Below are 25,836 nucleotides of genomic sequence, written 5' to 3'. Positions count from 1 at the left end.
GGAGGCTCCTTGTGGTGGTCACTGGAGAGCGGATGGGGAGGACCTGGGAGAATGCGTCTGGAGAGACGGAGTGGCAGGAGGTGCCTCCCGTGGAAGATTCTTTGAGTATGTGCCCGCCCTAGATTGAGAGTGAGAGCCTGGCTCTCGCCCAAATAGCTTAGCAAGTCCCCATCATTTGTGATTCCCCATTTGAATAGGCTTTATGGAATAATGCAAATGAACTCCTTTGAGGGAAACAGAACTAGGTGTTTATCGCGGGAAGAAGGTGGCTTGGCAGTCCTGAATGCCGAACGACAGCCTTCTGAAGGGTTCGATTCAACATAATAATTAACCGTACCAACGTCAACGGGCGCTGTCTCCATGTCAAGACAAGCTCAGCAGTTGTGCGGCAACAGCCACAACTGGGGCTGAACGAGAAGGAAAAGCTTTATGCCTAGTGCCTAATTAACTTTCCCTTTGGGGATTTCTGTCTACCTCTACCTTTGTTCTGGTGAGCTGCTCATCTTCTCCTGTGAGGCCCTATGGGAGGGTTGGTGGGGGCGGGGGAAGTGTCAGGCCCTTGAGCGGTGGCCCTACGGGCTACTTGCAACCTGTCACCCAGCCCCTTGGCTCTCTGGTCCCCTCTTCTGTGTCAGGCTCGTCTTCAGGGCAGCACAGAGGAGCGGGGCTGACGTTGGTAGATGCCAGGCACACAGGATTCCCTAAAGCAGACTGTGTCGTCTCTGGAGCCGATTAAGTACAGATCTTAATTTTTTCTCCATCCAATCAGTGCCTCTCTTCTAATGGCTTTTCCTGCCGGAACCATAGTTCCCGAATTCGGGAGAGATGTTTGAGCCGCCCCTGCAGGGCAGATCCCCTCATTGTGGATGAGGAAAGAGAGAGAGGAAGCAGTGAAGCATGAGCCGTGGGGCTGGCTCTGAAAAATGGGCAACCTAGCTCTGCTGATAAACAGGCAACAGAGGCAACTTTGTCCTGCCTTCACCTCCTCCACCTTTCCTGTACTAAGTTCCTTTTTATTCTCGACAGGTGGGTTGAGGGATTGGCTCGTCTGGTGATTGCTAAGGACACAAGTCTATAAGCTGTTCTCAAACTTTGCTCCTCGAAGTGGGGCCCATGGATTAGTAGCAGTAGCTGCTGCTGGGGGCTTGCGAGAAATACAGGACCTCAGACCTGCTGAGCCGGAATCTGCATTTTAACAAGATCCTCAGTGATCGTTCTGTCCATTAAAGTTTGAGCAGCACAGCTCTAAACCCTCCCTGGAAATGGATTAAGATGAAGACAATTCTATTGATCGGTACCCTTCTAGGGGGGGAGGGGTTGGGTAGCGGGTGGGATACATTGTCTAGAGTCTGAGAGTTTGTTTGATAAGCCACCTATGTGTGCCAGACTTAATCTCCCCCTCAGCCCCTACCATGTTGAAAGACAAGATACTGTAGTCCCTAAATTGTTTCTAATAGGATGGGCCTGGTTAATTGTGGGGCTTTTGCTTTGGGTGTGAGGGTGGGAGGTGTCAGTGGGGATTTTGCCACCATCAGGATTCCCTCCTGTCCTTCCCCTTCATAGGATTCCTCCTATTAAGCCCTCCTTAATAAAGAATGAACGTGTTTCAAGGCACCATTTGTGGGGGCTCCAATTTATTCCCTACCAAGGTGCCATTGGATATGTCTATTTGCACGGGCCCTTGCGTCCTTGTCAAGCCCTGCTGCCCAGCCCTCGGGGATGCCGGCAGCCAGCTAGACCCTCTTGAAATGTGGGGCTCCTGAGTAAGGGATGAACTTCTCTCCCAGGTCATTCCGTCTTGCTCCAGAGACCCTCTCTCTGTTTCTCATTCTATTCCTCCTCTTCAGGAAAGGACACGGAAACCCATCCAAGTTCAGAGGCCGTGTGCCCAGCACGGCCCCGGGTCCTCTCGAGGACTTGGTGCAAGCTGGACCAGCAAGGGCCCCGCCCTCCCGGGGCACCACCCCACAGCCCAGGACACTCTGCGGGGAGCAGGGATCTTTGGATATATTATGCCGGGCGCTTCCCACTTTCCTCCTCATGAGCCACGTCAGGGGTAGCACACACTGAAAAAGAGTAGCAACAATTATTGATAGGATGTGGTATGGTGAACTTGTCTGGACCTTTGGGTCCCTGAGGGAATCAGTTTAAAAAGCACGTCCCAAATAGCTGGGGGAGACCAGAGTGGAGATCGTGGGTTTTGGGGTAAGTGGCTTCCACCGTCTTTGGCGGTTTGAGGCCTGTTGCTTACGTTCTCGACAAATAGTGATTCCCCTCCCTCTGTTCACATTTCATCCCGCCCACCAGAATTTAAATTCTGAGAAGGTGTCATTTTTTTCTTTTCACGGGCACACTGAGCTCCTGGAGGAACAGGTGCACAACGTAGCGATTCAACAACTCTACATGCTCTGCTACGTTCACTGCAAGCGTGGCCACTGTCTGTCAGAGGTTGTGATGGTTTTGTCCATCTTATATCCTGCCCAGTACGCAGTAAGTGAACAATAAGTGTCGGTAGGTATACAGTAAATGTCGCGGAAAAAACTGAGTAGGGGTAACCTATTATCTTTCCTTCCAATTCCAGTGGTAAATACCCTCACCTCCCTTTTCAAAATTCAATTCTCATTCAAATTTAAAAGCACTGTACCCTTTGGCTCTGTTTCTTCCTTGGTCCCTGAGCGTGGCACCAAGCCCTAGAAATAATGCCTTGGCCACTGGCCTTAGGTAAGATTGCTGTATCCTAAAAGGTCAAAGGAGGTCTCTCTTTGGCCGGGGGCACGCTCATCCTGTTATTCTTACCTTCTTGTGGATGGATTTGTTAACTTCTACAAGTCATTTAAAATCATCGTAAGATCATAAGATTTCAATACCTTCCAAATCTGACTTTGCAGTGGTTAGTGTGGTTGTGGAGAGTTTTAGTTTTGATTTTGATTTTGCAGGTGCTGTTGAGAGACAGGAGAAGGTGGCCGTTAGCGATTTTAAACTCCCACTTTCCGAGGGGTCCATATTAGACATTTAGGGCCCGAAGTTCTTCCTCGATGCCCAAGGCTGATCGCGAGAGGGGACGAGCAGATTGGAGGGCACTGGTGGCACCCCCTGCCTCTCGTCCTCCTCTTTAGTTCCGCTAACTTATCCAGGACTGCGGTGAACCAGGGGTCGGGACACGTAGCCCCTCTGTGGCCTTCTCCTCTGGTCACCACAGGGCCAGTTAGGATCCTCAGGATAGACAGAACAGTATGGGGAGAGATTTTGGAGTTCCAAGTCGCTCCAAAGCCATGTGGAAATGTATGGGGTATGCGTGTCACTACGGGAAGTGGGCATGTCTGCCCTCCTGTTGCTCTCTGAGGAGTGTTCGATGGGAGCTGGCCGGGACACAAGGGGGCTATCTAGTACGATCCGCTAAGATACGCAATGGGAGGCTACTGTATTTTCTGAGGACTTTTGTAAGTTCTTGGTTATCGTTATTTTATGTCTGGCGGGATCTTGTAGTCCCTATTCCTTTTTGTACCCTTCTCACCTCTCCCTCTTCCTATCCCTATACCCATGCATGCGCGCACACGCGTCCTGTATGTAAGTCCTATGTGTGCACAGCAGAGACTAGCAGGCCAGTGGTCAAAAAGCAGAGGCAAACTGCTCTGCCTGCCCCCGGGGGTGTCAGGATTCGAGCCTGGGCCAAGGGGTCAGGACACAAGCCTCCCGCACCCATGCAGCATCCGTGACTATCAGTCCTTTAGCTGAGGCTGAGCCCTCTGCAGTCAAGGACCTCTCCAGCTTTTAAGAAGACTCATCCCATGCCCCGATGCATCAGCACTCCTGTGGCACTTGGGTAAATTCCTAGCAGTGCTATTGCTGGGTCGTAGGGTAGTTCTATTTTTCACTTTCTGAGGAACCTCCACACTGGTTTCCAGAGCGGCTGCACCAGTTTGCATTCCCACCAGCAGTGCAAGAGGGTTCCCGTTTCTCCGCATCCTCGTCGGCGTCTGTAGTTTCCTGGTTTGTTCATTTTAGCCGCTCCCAATGTTTATAGCAGCGCTTTCAACCATAGCCAAATTATGGAAAGAGCCCAAATGGCCATCAGCTGATGAATGGATAAAGAAGATGTGGTTTATATATATAATGGGATACTACTTGGCAATGAAAAAGAATGAAATCTTCCCATTTATAGCAACATGGATGGAACTGGAAGGTATTATGCTGAGTAAAATAAGTCAGTCAGAGAAAGACAGATATCATATATTTTCGCTCATATGTGGATCTTGAGAAACTGAACAGAAGACCATGGGGGAAGGGAAGGGAGAAAAATAGTTACAAACAGAGAGGGAGGGAGGGAAACCAGAAGAGACTCTTAAATACAGAGAACAAACTGAGGGTTGATGGAGTGGGTGAGAGAGGGGGAAATGGGTGATGAGCATTGGGGAGGGCACTTGTTGGGATGAGCACTGGGTGTTGTAGGTAAGTCAATTTGACAATAAATTATATTCATTAAAAAAAGGGGAAAAAAGAGAAAATACTGGAGAAGAACTTTGTTGTTTTTGAGTTGAAGAACTCCTTCAACAAGATAAAAATTGTAACTTATAAAGGAAACTATTAATAAATTCAACGTCATTAAAAATATAAAAAAATAGGGGTGCCTGGGTGGCTCAGTCAGTTAAGTGGCCGACTTCGGCTCAGGTCATGATCTCGCAGTTCGTGAGTTCGAGCCCCGCGTCGGGCTCTGTGCGGACAGCTCAGGGCCTGGAGCCTGCTTCCGATTCTGTGCCTCCCTCTCTCTCTGACCCTCCCCTGTTCGTGCTCTGTCTCTCTCTGTCTCAAAAATAAATAAACGTTAAAAAAAATTTTTTTTTAAATGTAAAAAAATCAAATAAAAAAGAAGAAAACTCATCCCACTGTGGCATAGCTCTGTTAGGGATTTTTTTTTTTTGAACGTATTCCCCCAAAGGCGGTCCTACTCTAGCCCTTCAGCGCACAGGCAGAGTCAGACCTCGTCCTTGTGCGGAGAGCATCGATGCTTGAAGGCAGTTATCCTCTCTCAGAGCCACGCGTCTTCCAGGCTTGCCACCCCCTTGGTGCCAACACGTCTGCGGATGACGCAGCCTCTGAGTCTGCCTAACGCCGCTCTCTCCTCCGAGTCTGCGTCCAACTCTCATGCGGCGTGGCAGTCCTCACGCTGAACAACTGTCCCGGGGCTGGCTAAAGCAGGACTGATTTCTGTTTGTATCATCTTTTAACTGTATTTGGTTACGCTAACTTTTCCAGTACTCACATCAGTCATACCACTGACTTCTTAAACTTGTGGATGAGTAAAGTGTCTACCCCTAATAGGCCTTTGTACTTGTACTTTGTACTTTGTACTTTCCCATCCTACCGTTTCTGTGGGCTTCAAAGCAGGATCCGCTCTAAGTTAGCGCTGCACTTTATGTAGCTAGTCCCGGGTCAATGTTTCCGCCTGTCAGGATTGTTTAGAATCTGATTGCATTATCCCCATCAACCAACAGCTTCAGGTCGTCTGCAAATATAAATATTCCTCCTCCGTCCGTATCCAGGTCTGTGCTAAAATGTCCCGAGCCCTGTGGCTCCCCACTAGAAACTGGGTTGACTCTGATCCTTAAACAGTATCTCTGGGTGGTTATTCGACAGTTCTCATTCTATCATTTTCCATTAGCATCCACCTGACACCTCTCCATCTCGTCCACGGAATAGCAGGAAGGCTTTGCAAATGAACCCCCTTATGGAACGTGGGCCTACTGGGTTACCACAGTTCCCCCGATCTACTAACTTCGTCAAGAAGGGACCTTGATTTGTCCTTAGCCTATGCTGGTTTCTTGTGACCATTTTGCATTCAGTATTTTTGCCCCGGGTTGGTCGCACAGACTCATTTCCCATTTCCTCAAAAACCATGCATGTGATTAAGCCACTCTCGCTCTATAGATATTCTGGTGTATGTTTTATCCCGGTCAGGACACGGAGTTATCGTTCCCTTCTGATCTTTTCACCAGCCTTTGGTTTCTGCTATTTCTTGCCTAATTTTGTGGCATCTATTTCAATCCAGAGATCACTTTTCCTTCTTAGAGAAGTCAAAATTAAATAGCAAAGAACCTGACTTTCTCTGACTCGTTCCTCCGAATTGCACTATAAACAGTGTCCCTGTTTACCTTGATCTTCTTCTTGCCCCAATCATATTTTATTTATTTCTAAAAAATCTTTAACGTTTATTTATTTTTGTGAGAGAGAGAGAGAAAGAGCGCAAGTGGGGGAAGGGCGGAGAGAGAGGGAGACACAGAATCCAAAGCAGGTTCCAGGCTCTGAGCTGTCAGCACAGAGCCTGATGCGGGGCTCGAACTCACAAGCTGTGAGATCATGACCTGAGCTGAAGTTGGAGGCTTAACTGACTGAGCCACCCAGGCTCCCAACCCTAATCATATTTTAAAAGGACCCTCTTTTTTTGTGGCTGCCTGCATGATGATGATGATGATGGTGGTGGTGAGGGGGATGGTGACAACAATGACTTTTTGGGAAGAATAAGTTTGTCCTGGGCTTCAGCTCTCCTGGCACTATTCTTAAGTTTGAGCCATTTTCCTACCTTTATCGCAGGTAACCTTCTCATCTTTTTAGCCTCTGCGTGTGATCTTTCAAAATCTGAGTCTACTGGAGGAAACGGCACTGGTCTGCACTTTGCGGAGTTTTCCAACCGTCTTCTCCATCCGGCCAGGTGGCTTGAAGTAAACTCCACTGACAGCCCTTCCTCCCTCTGTTTATCCCCACCCACATTCCTATACGGACAGTATCTCTTTGTATATACATCTTTCTATACGGAGCCCCCTTCCTACCAAGACTTTTTTGGGGAGTAGGATACACCCTCCTATCACCATATCTGGTCCTGAGTCAGGTGAGGATTCAACAACAATTTTGCAAGTATTTAACAAATATTTACAGTATATTCACACAGGCTTACTATGTGCCAGGCACTAAGTCTTGAGGATTTTTACAGCCATGGGCATAATGCTCTGTGTTAGAACTTCTGCAGTTCTTTACAATCCTGCTCTGTGCCTGGATAGGTAGACACCTGAGGCCATCAATAGCCTTTCTGGTCCTCCCTCGGAACACTTCCTTACATACGTCATGAGGCATTTCTTGTGCCGTTAGCACAGTATCAGACTGTGTATCAGTATCAGACTGTTAGCTTCAGTATCAGACTGCCACTCTCCGTAGTAATAGGTTTCAAGGATTTATCTGGGTGTTTTCCCTCCATATTCGATTCAAAGTCTTATTTGTTGAGAAGGGCCTTGCCATGTAAAATGCTGTTTCTGGCCCGCGGGGGTTGAACAATCCCATAACTTACAAATGCTTTAAAAAGAGGAACCTAGCCCCCGTGAAATTTATCCTCCACTTGAGGTTCTCTGGTTCTCCAGCGTTCCCATGACTATGAATCCTCTGGGGATGTTGTTAAGAATGCAGACAGGGATCCTGATAAGGCTGGAAGTCTGCATCTTTACAGGAAATCTGGGACAGGGATGCACAGTCCCGGACGCGGAGGAATCGCATTATCGATGCCTGCTCTCACCTCTGCTGTTCCCACTGGCCCTCAGCCCTACACAGCCAGCGTTTTGGCTTGTTTTTGCCTTGAATGTCTGTGTTTCTCCAACAAGTGGGTGGGTGGCTCCTGCCCCGGGCTGAAAGCAGATTCTTTTTTGTGTCTTGCCTCCTTGGGAGTCCTTAGTGTTCTGTACTCCAGCTGCAGAAGGACTGGCTTTCCTTCATGGCATGGGCCCCATCCCGTCACCCACGCATCATTTTCCCTGTGTCACTTTCCTCTCTCTCCTCTTGACGTGGGTTTGAGCCCTTGCACCTTCCTGGACCTCCGTACTTCCTGGTTTTTTCCTGCACACCGTCACTTTCTCTTACAACTCTTTCACTTCAGAAGGAAGTATCTTTGCCATCAGTTTGCCCCATCCCATTGCCCAGACATAATCATGTACATATTTTAGGCACATTTGGCTCAACTGTTAGCCGTGCTCTCCAAAGGATGGCTTGCAAATCCAAGGCAGAAGGGGAAAGAAAAACCTCCACAAATTTTAGAGAATTGCCTGCTGTCCCTTGTGTTTCAACCTCTTCACGTAACTGCAGGAACCTGGGTGTGTCCCTGGTCCTGGCTTAGAGCCTCCAACCCAGAGCACATCTTTGGCCCAAGCCACCCATGTCACAATATTTGATCAGCAGGCACTTCCCGTGGGTGGCTAGACTTTTAATAAACACCAAACATATGCTGGCTGTAAAGAACTCAGTGTTAAAAAGATACTTAGCTGCAAAACGTGCCCCTACAGACCAAATATGCAGAGTGCTTCAGACCTAAATTAGACACAGACATGACTAGCTCTGTAAATTAAGCTTAGGGACCGAAAGGATCATGAATGAACACGTCAGATAAAACAATGACGGCAGGAGGCTCTCTCTCTCTGGAGGTGGGTCCACAGCTATAAGGACAGGCTTTGGTGCCCTCCCTTCCCTCCCCCCAGCCTTCTTCTATCTTCTTTCTTCCCTCCCACATCCTTTCAAGCTTAGCACTGGCCCTTTACAGGCTATTACCCAGTAAATGACTTTAAGAATCCTGCTTATGAATATTTAGATAAATGCTCAGATTCTCCCCAGCTGTCATGCTTATTGACTTTGAAATGGTTCCAGTTCTCAGGGCTCCCTCGGAGCTCACGTGCTGACCGAAGTCCCACACAAACTGATTTAGCCCATAACATACTCTTCATCCTGCCTGGGCTGCCCGCGCCACTGGGCTCCTGGCCTGCGTGGCCCTGCCCTCTGCCTCTCCCCCCTCCCTCATAGGGTTTCTGGCTCTTAATTTCATTTAACCACATTCGAGCTACAAAATATAGCAGGCACGGATGCAGGCAGGGAAGGGGGGGGGGTGATGGGGGAATCTAATTTACCGCTGCCATGACTACAGATGTGAAATGAATCTGTGAACCCGTGATGGATCAATCTCACGAAGGCGGGATTTAAATTATTAATAACGGCAAGAAATGCTATTCAGTGTTCCGTCCCAGGATCCTAGAGTGAGGGGACTTTGGGCTTAATTGGGTAGAGGATTAAGATTCTCAACGCAATCTTGCCAAACTGTCTCTGGAGTCTCTCCAGGCTGTGGCTACAAAAGTTCACGCTGCCGATGATTTTGGCTGGTTCTGAATCCTGGCTGGCTTTGCCTGCCTGCTGAGACAGAATCCCATTTGCCACTGTCCACGTGATCATCCGGATACAGCCCATCACCCCGAGGAACCAGTCTGTAATCTGGGAAGGTAATGGCCTGTGTCCCCGAGGGAAATAGGGCCTGTGTTCATGTAGAACGGGAACAGGAAGGCTAATGAAAAGAGAGGGGAAGATTGAAAAAGGTATTTGTCCTAGCACTTTGCTGATGCTCTTTCTCTGAGGGGGGTCTGGGCTGGAGGATGGGGGTGGCAGGGCTAGTAGAGGAGTTTAACTTTTTCCCTAAAGTACCATATCGAATGGCACGGGAAGAAATATCTGTCATTAGCATGAGAGGCAATGCGGGAGCCCCGCTCTTTCGCACGCACGGAATGCATGCCCCCTCCAGCCCCCTGTGTGATGGCCAGCAGGGGGCAGTTCCCCTTACCCAACTTAGTCTCGTAGATCCATTCTGTCTGCGTGCTCTCGTCATGCCAGGCCAGAAGTTCTCCATCTTGCTGCACGGAGGATGTGGAAGGCATCGCATCATGGTATGGAGACTCGTGGGACAATTCAGAGATGAAAGGAGTAGCGGCGTAGAAGGTGGTCCCCTGAGCGGGTTCCCTGTCAGAAGGGAGCACAGGGGCGGGTCAACTTCCACACAGGGGTCCGGGCAGGCACTGGGTTCTATGGCCTGCTGGCAAAGTGGGGGTGGGGTGCTACCCTCCGTCTCCTGCAGACTCTGCCCGTCCCAGATGGTGGATGTCGCAGGTTGAGAGGGACCAGCTTGTAGATGGTGGTAAATAGGCCCATGAGCCATTCCGGGCAGCATAGCCCCACGTCGCCAACTGCTGCTTCGTTTGGAGTAGAAGTCTCTACGGATGCCTTCAAAGGCCAGTGGGCCAGGCTTCCATTACTGACACTCTAGTGTTGCAGAACATTCTCTGTCCTTCCGCGTTATGACCCTGCCCATTTCAGTGGCCCTTTCTGCCTCACTGCTGCCTCAGAAAGAGTGGGAAAAAATACCAAAGTAGATCCTGCAGCCTAAAATCAAGCCCTGAGGCCTGTCCCCTCTAGTCTGCCCACCACAGATACCGCCATTATGGAGAAAGGTTTCCACAGGGCCTGCTGACAGAGCAGTGGCTGTGAGGCAGAGATCCTGCCATTTGACAGCTTAGTATCAAAAGGGGCAACCCCAAAACACCACAGCTGTGTTCTTCCTCGGGAATCTCTGGCTTTTAAGTGGGAACAAAACCCCATAATTCAAAGGGATGAGCGGGGTCTTTGGGGGTATTTCAGCCCTGAGGTCAACTCATGTAAACCGGTCGAATGGCAGAGACAAGCGTGAGGGACAACGCCAACCCAAGTGGGTGGCGACTGGGGTTGGTAGACAAAGCACGGACTTCGGTGTCAAACGACCCGAGCTTAAATCTTGGCTCTTGCACGATTGTGGAGTAACTTTGGGTAACCTACTTAACTTCTCTGTGCTTCAGCTTCTGCACCTTTCTGATAATCATACCTCCCTCATAGGTCCCCACCGGTGGGGACGAGACGAGACGACAGTGGGCAACGTGGTCTTAGCTGCTGTTGTTCTTACTGGGGAGGTAAGGTCCCAGAAGGTTCTTACTGGGTTCGGTGGCCCTTCAGCGACAGGCCTGTTCCCTGTGTGGGTCAGGGTTCCCCTACGCAGAGGAGGACGGGGAGGGGGCTGCATTCTGAGGCTGGGGGGGGGGGGGTGAAGAGGTTGAGGGAGAGGGGAGGAGGCCACTTGCTGTACCCGGGAGGCTCAGTGCCTGTGGGAGCTACAGACAGATCTCGTTTCACTTCCAAGGGGCCCGTGGGAAGGCCTGGGTCTGTGCCAGCCTGCGGCTAAGGCAAAGTGGCTGTGTTCTCAGGATGCGCCATTAAAAAGGAGCAGTGGGGTCAAGTGGCAAAATGGCAGATCCTAGATCAGGTGACCACAGGGATCGAGAGCTGGTGGACATAGGTAAGCTCTTCAGGCAAGTGTCAACCCTTGCCCTGTTCCGGGCCTCAAGGCCAGATCAGGAGACTCTCCTGGCCTTTATCTTTTTAGCGGGATGATGCCTGTCCTGTCTCACTCCCTGGTGACCCCGAGAGGTAATGCAAGTCCCCATGAAAGGACTCTGAGGAGTCAAAGCAGCCAAACACGATGGGGGGGTTATACGTAAGGTAATGGTGGCCCTATCTGGTCATTGCCCTCGCCATGTACATTTACTCAACGTCCTCCCTGCCTGCCACACCTGCCTTGGGCTGGGACGGTGCAGGGTCTCTGGGGCACCTGTGGAGGCGGGGCTGGGGTTCTGGCCTCCTGAGCCAAACGCCAGCTCCCTGCCCTGTCTGCAGTGGAAGGGCTCAGGAAGAGCCATGGATCCTGGATCCTGGGGAGCGTGGATGGTTGCGGGCCTGCGTGGTCAGCTGTTTCAGAGTGGGGGAGGGGCCTGGTGTGCACGGGGTGGGGGACCTTCAGGGCATGCGTGTAGAAGTGGGAGAGGGAGCCTTCCTGTTTATCAGGGACCCACGAAACGCTGCTGAACCTGAACCTGCTTCCTTTTCCCACCCCCTGCTTTAACAAACACATATGAGCGTAACACGTCCTGCCTGAAGTGGTTTGCACAGTTTCAGTGTCTCAGCAACCTTGTGCCAGGAAAAGCCAGGGGCTCTCTGAGCACCCATGGCCCAGACCTGGACTCTGGGAGCCAAGCCAAAAAGCGTGTGACAGACACAGGTGAGGCCTCAGGGCCCCTCCGATCCTCATGCACTCCTTGGTGACAGGAAAGCCACTCAGCTGGAATATGAATAAAGGGCTGGAAGGGTGCATACGTTTAGGTCAAAGCTGACCAGGAATCATGACTCTTATTGCAGGCGTGCTGTTTCCATGCGGTGGCTCCTGGAGGGCAGGCCAGGAATGACAACGAGCCACAGCGCTTACTGAACACGTCGTGTGAACTGGGCACGGTTCTCAGGGAGCCCTGTGAGTTACTACTCCTTTCATCCCGACCATAACCTCATACGGCTGAAATTCTTACTGTCCCCATTTTATGAAGGAAGAGTCTGGGGCCGCAGGAGATTACGTGGCTGCCCTGGGGCACACAGCGGGCTGGGTGGAGCCGCTGACATTCACACCCAAGCAGCCTGGTGCTCGAGTCCCTGTTCCAGTCACAGCCTTTCCAGTGGTCCCTGCCACATTGCTTAACACGCTGTGGGTATCAGCAATGGGGGTGAAGGGGCCTCGGAAGAGCCCCTCCCTTTGAGGTGTTGCTTCAGTGGAGGCGAGGCCATCAGACCCACCGGTGCTCAGCCTCCCCCAGTGTGCAGCCTGGAGCGCAGGACCTGGCGGGCTCGCGGGGCTGAGGGGTAGCCCTCAAGTTGTAACCTGTGGGCTCCGAATGCAGAGCAGCAGGGGTCTCCTTCCTGCGTCTCACCATAACCAAACTGGCCTCGTGCTTTCTTTGTATCTAATGCCAACCCACTTCACCGGTGGACACAAATGTCCCCCCGCCCCCCCCCCCCAATCATCCTTTGGGGAGGGATTGTGGGGGAGGAGACACAAGGACAAGGCCTGTGAGTGGGAAGTCGGGGGTACCCCCCACCTTGGTTTCTGCAGAGCTGAGCGCATAGAAGGAGGCATTGACATGCCTGAACGAGGCAGATGGCAACTCTCTTTTGGGCATTGTGTTTACGGTGAGCACGGCCACAAGCCCCTTGCCACCTCTCCCAGGTTGAGACCTTGTCTGCGGACTCAGATGGCTCCTGCCCTTTCCTCTCTGTAGTGTTGGGCATCCAGGAATCGGACCTTGGGAACTGTCTCTCACCCTGTGAGTGGCCGAGTGGCAGAAGGCAGTGGTGGGAGGTCCTTTCTGTGTGACTCCCCAAGACCCCCGTCCCTCCACCGCAACCCCTCCTTCTCCAGGGGGCCTGTCCCCTGCACTGCCACCCCACCCCCCTGCTCCCTGGCTTCGGGACGCAAAGGCTCCGGAAGCAGCATCCCTAAGCACGAATTTCCATCCGATTTATCCAAAAAGAAAACTATTACCTTGTAAGGACAGGCAGGTTTTTCCATGAATACATCATATTGAATTCTATTGGAAAAAGAACAGGACAATATTGAAAAAAAAGAAGGCATCTTTTTTTTTTTTTTTTTTTTTTTTTCTTATTTAAAAATGTGTGGTCGGGGTGCCCGGGTGGCTCAGTCGGTTGAGCGTCCGACTCCGGCTCAGGTCATGATCTCACAGTTCGTGAGTTCGAGCCCCATGTCGGACTCAGTGCTGACAGCTCAGAGCCTGCAGCCTGCTTCGGATTCTGTGTCTCCCTCTCTCTCTCTCTGCCCCTCCCCGCTCATGCTCTGTCTCTGTCTTAAAAATAAATAAAACATTTAAAAAAAAAAGTGCTGTCAAGTATGTGATGCTAGGTTTGGGGTGGAGAGGCCCCGATTTGTAGAATTTTTCTATTTTTACTTGTCGTTAGTATTGTCTCTCTTAATGGTTTCCTTTAGAAATTACAAGGTTAAATTTCATAAAGTCAAGGAGAACTCAAGAAGATAATGTTCATGAAAGCATGGATTTTGGAAATTCAAGTTTGCTTTGTTAATCTTCGGGTTATCAGGCCTCCTTCTGTCCCGAGGTGAAGGCTATCTGTACAGAAGAGGTAACTGAGGTTCAGAATATTTTAATATTTTAATTTTAATATTAATATTTTATTTTAATACGAGTATTAAATATTTTTTATTTAATATTTTAATACGAGTATTAAACATAACATAAATATTAATTAATATACACGTTAATATTTTAATCTTAAAATATAAATATTTTACAATTTAGTTTTAATGTCAAAGAGGCTGTTTGTGTCATTTAATTACCCATTTGCCTGGAATGATACGTTAGGAATTTCGTGCACAACTGGGATAAAATATGCCACCAATTCTCATAATAGAGACCGGTAGAATGGAAGGAGGAAAGAGATAAGAACCAGAATTTGAAGTCTGGAACTTCGATGTTCAACGCTTTTCCTTACCCACAGTTTACCCATGAGACAAAGTATTATTGAGGAATATTACTTGGATGTTAAAATGATGTCTGCAAAAACCAATCGACATGGGCAAATGTTCAAGTCACGACACGGTTACAAAAGTAAAATACAAAGTTGCACGTACCGTGTGTTTAAAACAGTGAAAACAAAACTGCAAAACAAGGAGCACCACCACCACCAAATAGAGAAGAAATAAGAGTGGAAGGACAGAATGAGAATCACTAAAAAGTGAATCAGCTCTATTTATATTTGAATGTTGGTAGAGTGGACAATGTTTTGCTGCTCTCTGCTTTCCAAGTTTTCAATTAAAAAAAATGAACAAAAGCAAGGGGCGCCTGAGTGGCTCAGTTGGTCGAGCACCTGACTCTTGATTTCAGCTCAGGTCTTGATCTCAGGTCGTGGGATTGAGTCCCGCCTTGGCGTCTGCACTGAGCATGGTGCCTGGTTGGGATTCTCTCTCTCTCCCTCGCTTGTGTGCTTTCTCTCTCTCAAAAGCAAACAAACAAATAAATAAACAAAAGTAGATTTTATTTTTGTTAATGCCATTCTCCTAAAATTAAAATATGCACATAAGTTATTAAAAAGCCAAAACAAAGAATGAAAGGAGGAAGGAAAGGAGAAAAGACAGAGGTGATTACAAGAGGAAGAGAAGAGAAGCCTTGGGAGCCTGTCCTGTTTCCTTTAATGGCTTCCCGTGACCGTGGAGTAGTCACCTACCCTCTCTCTGACTCCAGGTTCTGCATTTGCAAAGTGGAGACAAATAATGGCTGGGAGAAGTTAAGGGGACAAAGATCGTGAAATATACAACACACGCCGATGCCACTGCACTGTGCTCCTGACCTTGGGCAACACACATAGAGAGACACGTACAGAAAGTGATGCTGTTTGTTCCGGAGCAGAGTGGAGGCTGTGAGCGACTGGCCTTGGGGCTCAGCAACTCCCTCACCAGTTCCAACTCAAGGCAGGCTGGTTGCAAAGCTCTGTCACCATCTGTGAAGTTTCCTGCCTGACAAATTGGCTGGCTCTCCCGTCCCTGCCTTATCAATATATTGCAAACCTTTTTCCTTCAGTACACAGAAAACTGCTGGGTACCCTGTTGGAAAGGGTTGTTGGGGCATCAACTCTTAACTGGAAATGGCCACTGAATGATAATAGCATGTGGGCCAAACGGCATCTGGAGCTGTGGGAGAGGGGGTGGGGGCAGCGAGGGTAAAGAAAATCAAATCCGGCAGATTCCGCGTATCAAAATACAATTGGGCAAAAACATTATGAATCAAAATTAATATACTGCGACAGCTCTACGGTATTATTTGCCACCGAGCAGAATGCATCTTCAGGAAGTTCTGGGGTTCTAAAAAAACCAAATGGGGCCTCATTATGGAACGGTTTCTTGTTCTACGATGGCATGATAGTAACATAGATGGCACTTCCTTCTAGCACCTCCCGCCCACGTGAGATCAGAAGAGCATTTTTGCACCTCACAATGGAGGTGGGAGAGCTTTCAAAGCATTTTCAGATAGACTTTTCCACTTACATTTTGCAACCACACTGTGAAGAAAGGTAGTTTTACGTACAGGCAAACTGAAACTTAGAGAAAGTTAAGTGATATGCCCAAGGTCAAGGGCGGCCCCACCATGTGCTGAATCATCTGACCCTGACATCACACCTGCAGCGTGGACACCCACGGTTTACAAAACCTCCGTGGAACCTCTTGGGGCGATCAGTCACACGGCGCTATTGATTATTCGGTGGCAATTGATGCCGCGTTTATATTCAAGTTGCTCGTCTAATTTTATTGGATTTCCCCCACAGGCCGTGGGGAAAATTATTTCTTTAAAGAAGAGAGGAGGGTACAGGTTGTTAGTATGACCCTACCCTGATTTATCCAGGGCAATGGGAGTCTCTGAAATTGACCAGCCTGCAGAGTAGTTAGGTGGGGGGCACAGATCCCTCCCACACTCCGATCCATTGCATCTTCTCTTTGTGTTAAGTCCACTTCACAAGTTGAGTGGGTGGGGTGTGTGGTGGGGAGAGTATAAATTACCCTTCACAAGTCAATGGTAGGAGAGTAATGGAACATAACACAATACACGAATAGTAATAGTAAAAGGAGCTAACACTTGCCTAGGCTTCCGATGCTATGTGCCCGGCAGAGTTCATAATGCTTTACATGATTTAATCCCTTTAATCTTCACAGATATCCTATAAGGTATGTCTGTTGTTATTCCTAATTGATAGTTAAGAAACCCAGCACACAGAGGGCTTCAGTGACTTGCCCAAGTTCACGCACTAATAAGTGGGAGAGATCTGACATGCCAGCCTAGGCAATGAAGCTCCTGAGAGAGGAAGAAGACGGTGTTCTTTGTGATCTACCACCAGATAGACAAATAAATGGCACGCTGGCTTCTCCATCCTCTTGGGCGAAATGGGGCCTCAGAATCTTTCTCAACATAGTGCTCCAGCACTAGTCTCTAGTAATTAATCCATCAGCCTAAGAGAGGGGAGCCCGTTTTGTCATTTCCAGGGCTCATTTTATAGGTGCCAATGAATTTATAAAAATATCTTAAAGGACAAATGCTGGTGTGTGCATGTGTGTGTATGTGCATACGCGTGCGTGTGTGTTTGACTTTATGAAACAAACGACATTAAGCTCGATTCAATTTGCATTTACTGAGCATTTGCTATGGGTCTGGAAGGCATTCTTGTGCCAAGGGCTAAGCCAATTTATATCTTAAAGGTATTGGTAGAATATTCCACATAAGGAAATATTGATGTAAATTCTTTCGAAAAGTTCCAAATCCTGTTGTAGACCCTTTTTAATGTAACCTGTTTTGTGCAGCCTGGCGCAGTACCCTGGGTTTTCATAGACCAAAACATTCTTCCATGTGCCTTTCAAGGCATTTAACATTCCTCTACAGTTTTGCAGTGCCTCTCCAAATTTTGCTAGCAGGGCATTTATTTTCAAAGCTTTTGCTTTATACACAGTTGCATTCACTTGACAACATTGTATTTGTCCTACTCCAGTGGGTAATATATTTACAAAGGCCCAGTGCATACAGGGGACATGTTAAGAATGCTTGATTCATACTGTGCAAAAGAAATGGTCTGAATGTTATTTTTCAATACTGGAATTACACCTGGTATTTGTTGTTTTTTTTTTTTTTTTTTAATTTTTTTTTTTTCAACGTTTATTTATTTTTGTGACAGAGAGAGACAGAGCATGAATGGGGGAGGGGCAGAGAGAGAGGGAGACACAGAATCGGAAACAGGCTCCAGGCTCTGAGCCGTCAGCACAGAGCCTGACGCAGGGCTCGAACTCACGGACCGCGAGATCGTGACCTGGCTGAAGTCGGACGCTTAACCGACTGCGCCACCCAGGCGCCCCTACACCTGGTATTTGAACAGCAGGGATATTAGGATTCCGAGAGGGAGAGAGGCACACACAAAAGAGAGTTGCCCAGCAATAGAGAATTATCTCTCCAGTGCCCTAAATAAATTTCTTCGGGGGTAGCAGGAATCTAGGATGTGGCATCTGATTTGGTGAAGGGGGATGTAAAGGCAAAAATGCCTGTGTGGCTGCTGAGAACACCCAGGTTTTGGACGCAGGCTGTGTGTAATCAGACTGGGATTTAAAAGTTGAAGCTGCCAATCCCCCGCCCCCCAAAACAAACAAACAAACAAACAAACAAGAAACCAAAAAAACAAAAAACCCAGAAAACACAAAACATAAACCACAAAATCAAGCTGCCTGAGGTGCTTGCAGTGGGTAACGGAACCAGATCCAGAAAAATAATGTAGTTCTATTTCTAGGTCAACAGTAAGATGATGCAGAAGACCTGGATGTTTAGCTTTCTGGATATATAAGGCCAAGCAGTCACGTCAGCAAGGGAAGGCCCCGCGCAGGCCCGCGAGAAAGTGCGTATCAGCCGCTGCCAGCAACGGCACAGGGAGGCCAGGGCCAAATAATAAAGCCCAGTTTAAGGAACAGGTGCCAGTTGCGGGAACCGTGTTGGAAAAATGTCAGCCCCAGGATGCGAGAAATCACTCCAGAGTTAAATACTCACCGGCAGAGTAAGATGATGCCTTCTGGGGACCTACTGGGTACCCTGAGAAGCATACTGGTGTCTGTTGACCTAGCAACAGATCGTGGGATGTATTCTAGGAAGTAATTGGAGGTCATTGATAAAATTGAGCTCTAAGGATGTTTCTCAAAATGCTGTTTGGAAAACAAACGTAATGAGTAGAAATGAATGATTAATAATAATAGGGAATCGATTGAAAATATTACGGCTTGCAAATACAATCCAGTGCAATGCAGCTATTAAAATGATTTGGAGAAAATTTAATAACATGAAATGATATTCCTAGAAGTATATATTTATGTGTGATTGCAATATATAAATATATAAATAAATGTACCTTAAAAAAGTAGGTTACAAACACTTTATAAAGCCTGGTGAGGGTATAACCAAATTGGGAAAGTGATTATTCCCCTCTGGATGGGAGGGATTTTTGCTTTCTTTGTTTCGCTCATATACAGTTTCCCTAACGTCCGCAATAAATACGTGTTATTTGTGCAATAAGGAAAAGATACAAGTTATGGGCTATATTCTGCTCGTTTTGTTTATGAATAGGTGCTTCATGTTCGTTAAGCCTCTCTGCTCTGTGGGCACCGTTCTTGGGGACCCAGCTATTGAGATTGGGAGAACCTGGTCAGGAATGAGTGTTCCTACCTGTCGGCACTGAGGGCAGGATTGACAGATTGAGCCTCGGCTCTATCTCAAGCTTGATCTTTTTTCCCTGGGCGTGGTGGTGGATGACAGTTGCTATCTTTTAAAATTTTGTTAAAAAAATGTTTATTAATTTTTGACAAAGAGAGAGAGACAGACAGAGACAGAACATGAGCAGAGAGAGAGGGAGACATAGAATCGGAAGCAGGCTCCAAGCTGTCAGCACAGAGCCCGACGTGGGGCTCGAACTCACAGACCGTGAGATCATGAGCTGAGCTGAAGTCAGACGCTCAACCGACTGAGCCACCCAGGCGCCCCACCAGTTGCTATCTTTTAGAAGGCCCTCTTCCGCATACCCGTCCCAGATACTCTTCTTCACACACCTACTCTTTTCCCTTCAGATACTCTCCCTTGTCCAGATACTCACCGTCTTCCAGATACTTTCCCAACAGATACTCTTCTTCCAGGTCCTTTTCCTCCTGTAGACGCTCTCCCGCCTTCGCATACCCCTCTCCATACAGGTACGCCTTCCCCTTCAGCAACTTTTCCTCCTCCAGGTAGTCGTCTTCCTCCAGATATTCCTTCTCTTCCAGATACTCTTCCTCTTCAGGAAATAGATAGTCTTTCTCTGAACACTCTTCTTCCTCGATATCCTCCTCCGAAGATATGGTCTGTGTGGAATTCTGGGACATTGTGGCAGAGCGAAGGGGTGATGTTCCTCTTGATGACTGATCATTTTCAGCAGACATGTTGGGGCAGCATTAAGTAGATGAAACCCTGCAGCAAGCCGCAGGCGGTCACTTCGCCATCCTGGTAACCAAGAGAGGAATCAAATCCCATTAGTCGATAATCGCTACTGCATATTGATTTATATCCATTCGTGTTCGCTCATTTCATTCACTAGTGTTTGGGTGGCCCTTTGAATGTGCACGTCGGTATACAGCGGCCCATGGAAAGGCACAAAAAGGGGAACAGAGGTTTTACCCTCCAGGAACGGGTAGGAGAGATCACACCTGAAGGCAACACCTTTGCAATTACTGCACAATATGAAGTAAGCCTGGAGGGCTGGAGAGTGAAGGAGTGATTCGGCGTTTAATGGTACAGTCATCAGAGGAGACTTAGTTATTCATCAAGAAATATTTGTTACCACAATAATCAAGAAGAGGATGTTGGGATACCTGGGGGGCTCAGTCGGTTCAGCATCCGACTCTGGATTTCAGCTCGGGTCACAATCTCACGGTTCGTGAGTTGGAGCCCCGCGTTGGGCTCTCTGCTGACCGCGTGGAGCCTGCTTGGGATTCTCTCTCTCCCTCTCTCCGCCCCTCCTCCTCTCGCTCGCTCTCTCCCTCTCAAAATAAATAAACACGAAAACAAGAAAAGAGAATGGCTCGCAGGACCTTGAAATCTGGTGAGAAGAGGAGTCACGCAAACAGGTTTCTAGACACAAAAAGACACGCACAGTGGGAGAGGTACAGGCAGGGTGGTTACAGGCACAGTGGCCGGGCCTTGGTCAGCAAAGGCCCTTCTAGTTGGAGGTCTGCCGGGCACGTGGTCACGGCCACCACAGGCACGGCCTCTTCGGCTGGAAGGCACACCCGCGGTGAGTTTACTCAGCAAACAGTTCTTTTTACGCCCCAGCTTGCACGCAGCTGTGAGCACCTCGGCTTCCCCGCGACGTCTTCCCTGCCCCGCCCTGAGCTCCATCTGTACCTTCTGTATCTCCACTCAAGCAACTATTTTGCTATATTACACGGTTTGCGTACCCATCTGTTCTTTCCAACAGAGTGCGAACGTCTTGAGGGCCGGAAGGATTCATTCTCGCTTAAAAATATGTTAGGATCCTTCTACTCTTCTCCATCTCCGCTGTGATGACCCACAGTGAGCCGCGTCGTCTCCAGGCAGAATTACCGCAGCTCTTTCTTTCTTTCTTTCTTTCTTTTTATTATTATTGTTATTTTTTTTTAAGTTTGTTTTTTGGGAGAGAGAGAGCAAGCGGGGGAGGGGCAGAGAGAGAGAGAGACACAGAATCCAAAGCAGGCTCCAGGCTCTGAGCTGTCAGCAGAGAGCCCAGCGTGGGGCTTGAACTCACGAACCGCGAGATCATGACCTGAGCCGAAGTCGGACGCTCAACCGACTGAGCCACGAAGGCGCCCCTAATGCAGCTCCTTCTAAACGGGCCTTCCCGTGACCACTGCTGCCACCCCGTAGTCCTTCTCCGTGAAGAGTGTCCGTGCGAGTATATAAATCAGGTCAGGATGTCCGGGGCTTACAAATCCACTAATGGCTTTCCCTTGTACTTGGAATAAAATGTAAACCCCATTCCGTGGCTTCCAGGCCCCCGTGAGATCAGGTGCCTGCTAAGGTTTCTGACTTTGTCTTGCCATTCCGTCCATCCTCTCCCACCCCGTTAGCCTCTCCTGTAGCGCTTACACTGTTTCTGATTATGTTTCTGTGTTTGCTTGTCCAGCCTTTCTTTTCTACTACGCTGTGTCTCAGTGGCAGTGACCTTATGTGACCTGTTCCCCGCTCTACCTCCAGTGGTTAGCTTAACGCCCGGTGCTCAGTAAACGTCCAATAAATACGTGACCGGTGACTGAGTCAAGGGCAAGGATAGATGGCTCTAGAGCAGTGTGTCCCAAAGTTTTAAAAAGGGTAATATTCATTCTGCACAATGGAATGAGTGGAAGGAAGCAAACTACCCAGAACCTTCCTGTTTGCTCTAGGGATTTAATGGATAAATATCTCAGTCTACCTTTCTTTCAGATCTTAGACCAGGAAGCTCTGTTTTCGGGAACCAGCGCTGAGATCACAGGATCACTTGCTAACATGGGTGCACCATGATGCCCCAAATGGGAAGAGTGACGTGTAAAGACATTCATAGTGGGCCCGTGGGCTTGTTTGTCTACTTTTAGGGTTGCTAGAGCCCTTAGATGATGATTCTGATAGGATTAGCCTGGGGCAGTGTGGTGAACCGAGGGGGTGCTACCCAGACCCCCTTTCAAAGGACTTGCTGCCGGCTGTGGAGACTGTGGTCTACAGACAGCCTCCGCCCGCCCCGTCTTTCAGGAACTGCCTTGGCTGCATAGCTGCCTTCCAGAAGTCATCCAATAAAGTCAGGTCAGCTTTTTTTTTAACGTTTATTTATTTTTGAGACAGAGAGAGACAAAGCATGAACGGGGGAGGGTCAGAGAGAGGGAGACACAGAATCTGAAACAGGCTCCAGGCTCTGAGCTGTCAGCACAGAACCCGATGCGGGGCTCGAACTCACGGACCGAGAGATCATGAACTGAGCCAAAGTCGGCCGTTTAACCGACTGAGCCACCCAGGCGCCCCAGGCAGGTCAGCTTTGACAGGCAGGCTTGCCCAGCCCGGTCCACAAGACCATTCCCTCCACCAGTCCTTCCCCGCCCTTTCTCAGGCGTCGGCTTACATTTCTACTGGTTGCACCTCAACGGTCCGCATCTGGGAACCCGTTTCCAGACAACCTGCCCTCTGACAGCTTCACAAAATGTAAGCCTACAAAGGAATGGATTGCAGGACTGGGGACAGCGAGGAGGACAGGCCTCATAGATAGATTGGTATTTTAGAAGGGTGGGGAGGGTGGGGAGGAAGCAGACCAACCCGGGGCCCAGAAAACTGACCTGGCAGAGAGAGGACAAGGTAGAAAAAGTTAAGGGCAGAGTCAGGGGGTGGAGAGCTTTAGAAGTCATTATTACTCATTTTGGGCTGGGTGGTGACGGGAACGCGAGAGGATCAAAAGCTCCAGAAGGAAGCGCTCTTGCGGCCATTTACCAGGCAGCGTAGAAACAGTAGAGTCTCCTGCCTCTGTCACTCACTGCTCTGTGGTTCATACTGTGATCTTCCTGCGTGTCTTCTGACCTAGGCTACCTCAGATGCCTTTTGGAGGAGGTGGGGTGTAAATCACACACACCAGGGTGGAGGAGATCGCCTTTGGGGCAAAGGGTGAGCTGTGGGAAAACTTCGGGGCTCACACTGATGTCTAGGGGAGACTCTTCTGCTTTAAAGGAGCCTCCCCAGGCTTACTTTGATTTAAAAGCTGACCGTGTCAGTTAACTGTGGCTGTTCACTTCCGACCCCCGTGCGCTCCTGGCCCTGGCTCCCTAAGCCAGAGGGAGAAGGAAGGGGCTGGGTAAGAGGAGAGCAATTGGAGACGGGGATGCCCGGCCTCATCCTGGGAGCGGTGAAGGAGCAAAGGCATGCTTAACACTTCAGGGATCTCCTACCTTTCCTATTTTTTTAGCTGCTTGAGATAAAAGGTCAGAATGGCCCCATCCCCCGGACGGCCCAGAATGCATTTTCCAAAGGCAGCCTGTCATTTAGGCTTAAGAATCTTTTCTTTCCATTTTTTCATCAGGCCTTGTGAAAAGGCCCAGGCTGCTGCATCGTCACGTTCTCCCTTTAATTCTCCTGGAAACTTCTAAGAAAAGCCGTCAGGTGGAAATGAACAGTAATTGGCAACTTGAGACCCGGTGTCTGAGGTAAACATCCTGGTTTTGACTTGTGATTCAGATGTCCACTCATTTTGACCCCGGTTTCTGACAGATTGCAGCTTCATTTCTGTGGTCACAACAAGAAACATCCCCTTTATAACAGCCGATTATAATCAGCTGATTATAGGTCTTTAATCTTTAGACTGGCTTCACAAAATGGCTGCATCAATCAAAGCAAGACGGCAGACACAGGTAATTCGGCTTCAAGAGTTTTTTAAAAAAAATTTAGAGTGAATATTTAGAATGAGCAGAATTCACAAAAAATCAAGAGTTCCGGCTTCTCGTGGAAATAGGAATGTCGGGCAACCCTGCGCGGGCTTTCCCACACGGAAATAGTGCTGGTGAGTTCAGGCTGCTTTCCCTGAATGGGGCCTTCCACTTCTGGGTCTGTCCCCACCACTGCCTGTAGTCTGCTCAGATTCCCGGGCGGGCGCATCCTCCCATGGGCCCTGTTGTTTTCCTTACAGTAGAGCCATGGCTCGCTGTCTCTACCAGAAGTTGGGAGAACAAAAGATACACAATCCACTAAAAGGTCTGGTATCTCTCACACTTTGCCTGCTCATGCATTGGCTTCATCTTTCTGGGCCCACAGAGAGATGGGCTGTTTGGTGGCGACAGGTGCCGTGTTTACACAGGTCGACACTGGACGCCCGTACCTACCATGGTGATTGGGCATGTAATAGGCACTCGGTAATAACCTGTTGAATGTATAAATGAAAGAGCAAAGAAAAGTATTAATAAATGCACTTTGCCAAGGATATTTACTGATTCTGTACATATGCTTATTTACCGAAGAGGGGTAAAACTTTGTATCAGAGGTCATTCGATCACAATCTTGGAGATTTGTATCCACATAACCCCTTCCACACTGCACTGCAAATGAGAGGCGAACTGATTTTTCCATAGTGATTTTTCTTTTCTTTTCTTTTCTTTCTTTTCTTTTCTTTTCTTTTCTTTTCTTTTCCTTTCCTTTCTTTCCTTTCCTTTCCTTTCCTTTCCTTTCCTTTCCGTTCCTTTCTTTTCCTTTCCTTTCCTTTCCGATCCCATTTGTCATTCTGAGGGGTCAAGGCCAGGATCTCCAAACATTCTTAGTTTGAAATACATGAGGAAGACATAACTAATGTAACAAAAAGAACAGAGCACGCCCTCTGTAAGTGACTGATCTCACAAGGAATAATTGCAGCCTCTGGTTTCCAGGTGAATGACCTAAAGAAGGGCTCCATGTTCTGGTTGTGGTTTTTTAGGGAAAGGAATTAGTAGAGTCTCCTCACTGGTTTCCAAGAGGGGGGCGGTGGTGTTGCTCCTGAGATGTTCTTTGTCTCTCTCACTGGGGCCATGGCTCTACGGACTTGCTGAAAGGCGTCACACTTTGGAAACCAAATGCATGCAAGGAACCTGCAGCTGGGTGGGAACAAGTTCCTTGGGCTGGGAAAACAGGCTGCTCCGTGAGGATGAGCACATTCGCTTTGTCCAGCTCATGCGGCCCAGTATGATGGCTCTGGGCAGAGAGGGGATGGGAAGACGTAGAAGGACATGATTTGCCAGCGTGGCCAGCACGGCTATCCTCCCCTTACACATCCTCCTGGGTCCTCCTCTGCCCCCTGGATATCAATACTGGTTCAATACTGGTGTGTTTCCAGGGAAAAAGCCCAAGGACCGCCTTTGACCCTTGGTCTGTCGGCACCAGTTACTGTCGTCACCATCCTCTGCCTTTGCATTCTCAAAAGAAAGGAAGGGTCTGGCTTTTCTGACAAGGAAGGAAAATGGAGGCCCAAGCGCCCTCTGGTCCCTGCACAGGGTCGCTCGGGGCGGGGGCCTGGGTCCCAGTGCCCAGCTCCCTGCCCCAGCCGGGGCTCCCTTGCCGCACCTCCCCTCACTGACGGTCCTGCACACACTCGCTGATGGACCCTTCCAGTCCAGCCCTGCCCCCTGGCCTGGGCTCCAGCAGTGGGGTGGGGGGGCAACTTTGTAGATTAACCAGTCTCTGCTCGATAACGCAACACTGCTTCTGACAGAACCGCTTCGGACAATCAGCAGAGGAGCGGACTGTGTGAAAATGGAAAGGGAGAGCTGAAGCAGGAAGGAGAAGCAAACTTCTGAAAGAGCAGAACGGCACAGTGGTCAGGGTCTGGGGCCAGGTTAACTGGGGTTAAATCGGGCTGGGCCACTTACACCTGACTTGGAGGGAAAGTCTTCATTCTCCTGTGACTTAATTTCTTTATCTGTAAAATGGGGAGAATAATGGTACCAAACTCTTGTGGAGATCCAATGAGACAATACACGTAGGCATAAGTAGTGACAGTCACAAATGTGACCTATGTTGTTATTGCACGTTGACTCCTAACCAGCACTGAAGGTAA

At 48.9% G+C, this 25,836-nt stretch overlaps 1 protein-coding gene across 1 annotated transcript in view; it reads right to left on the bottom strand.

The window, feature by feature from the left end:
- Window positions 1–1,672: 1,672 nt before the first annotated feature.
- The window catches only part of LOC125933797 (glutamate-rich protein 6B-like), a 36,235-nt gene continuing 12,071 nt past the window's right edge, over window positions 1,673–25,836 (bottom strand). Inside the window, exons 3-7 of the mRNA XM_049646972.1 lie at window positions 19,393–19,775; window positions 13,241–13,286; window positions 9,635–9,810; window positions 2,868–2,939; window positions 1,673–2,066 (exon numbers count right to left, since the gene is read on the bottom strand). Coding sequence (XP_049502929.1) covers window positions 2,011–2,066; window positions 2,868–2,939; window positions 9,635–9,810; window positions 13,241–13,286; window positions 19,393–19,714 — 672 coding nt within the window. The 5' untranslated portion in view covers window positions 19,715–19,775 and the 3' untranslated portion in view covers window positions 1,673–2,010. The remainder of the gene's footprint in view (window positions 2,067–2,867; window positions 2,940–9,634; window positions 9,811–13,240; window positions 13,287–19,392; window positions 19,776–25,836) is intronic.

This window comes from Panthera uncia, assembly GCF_023721935.1.
Source record: "Panthera uncia isolate 11264 chromosome A1 unlocalized genomic scaffold, Puncia_PCG_1.0 HiC_scaffold_16, whole genome shotgun sequence".
Classification (NCBI taxonomy): Eukaryota; Metazoa; Chordata; class Mammalia; order Carnivora; family Felidae; genus Panthera; species Panthera uncia.
The sequence above is the reverse complement of the archived record's forward strand: the minus strand, read 5'-3'. Positions and strand labels throughout refer to the sequence as shown.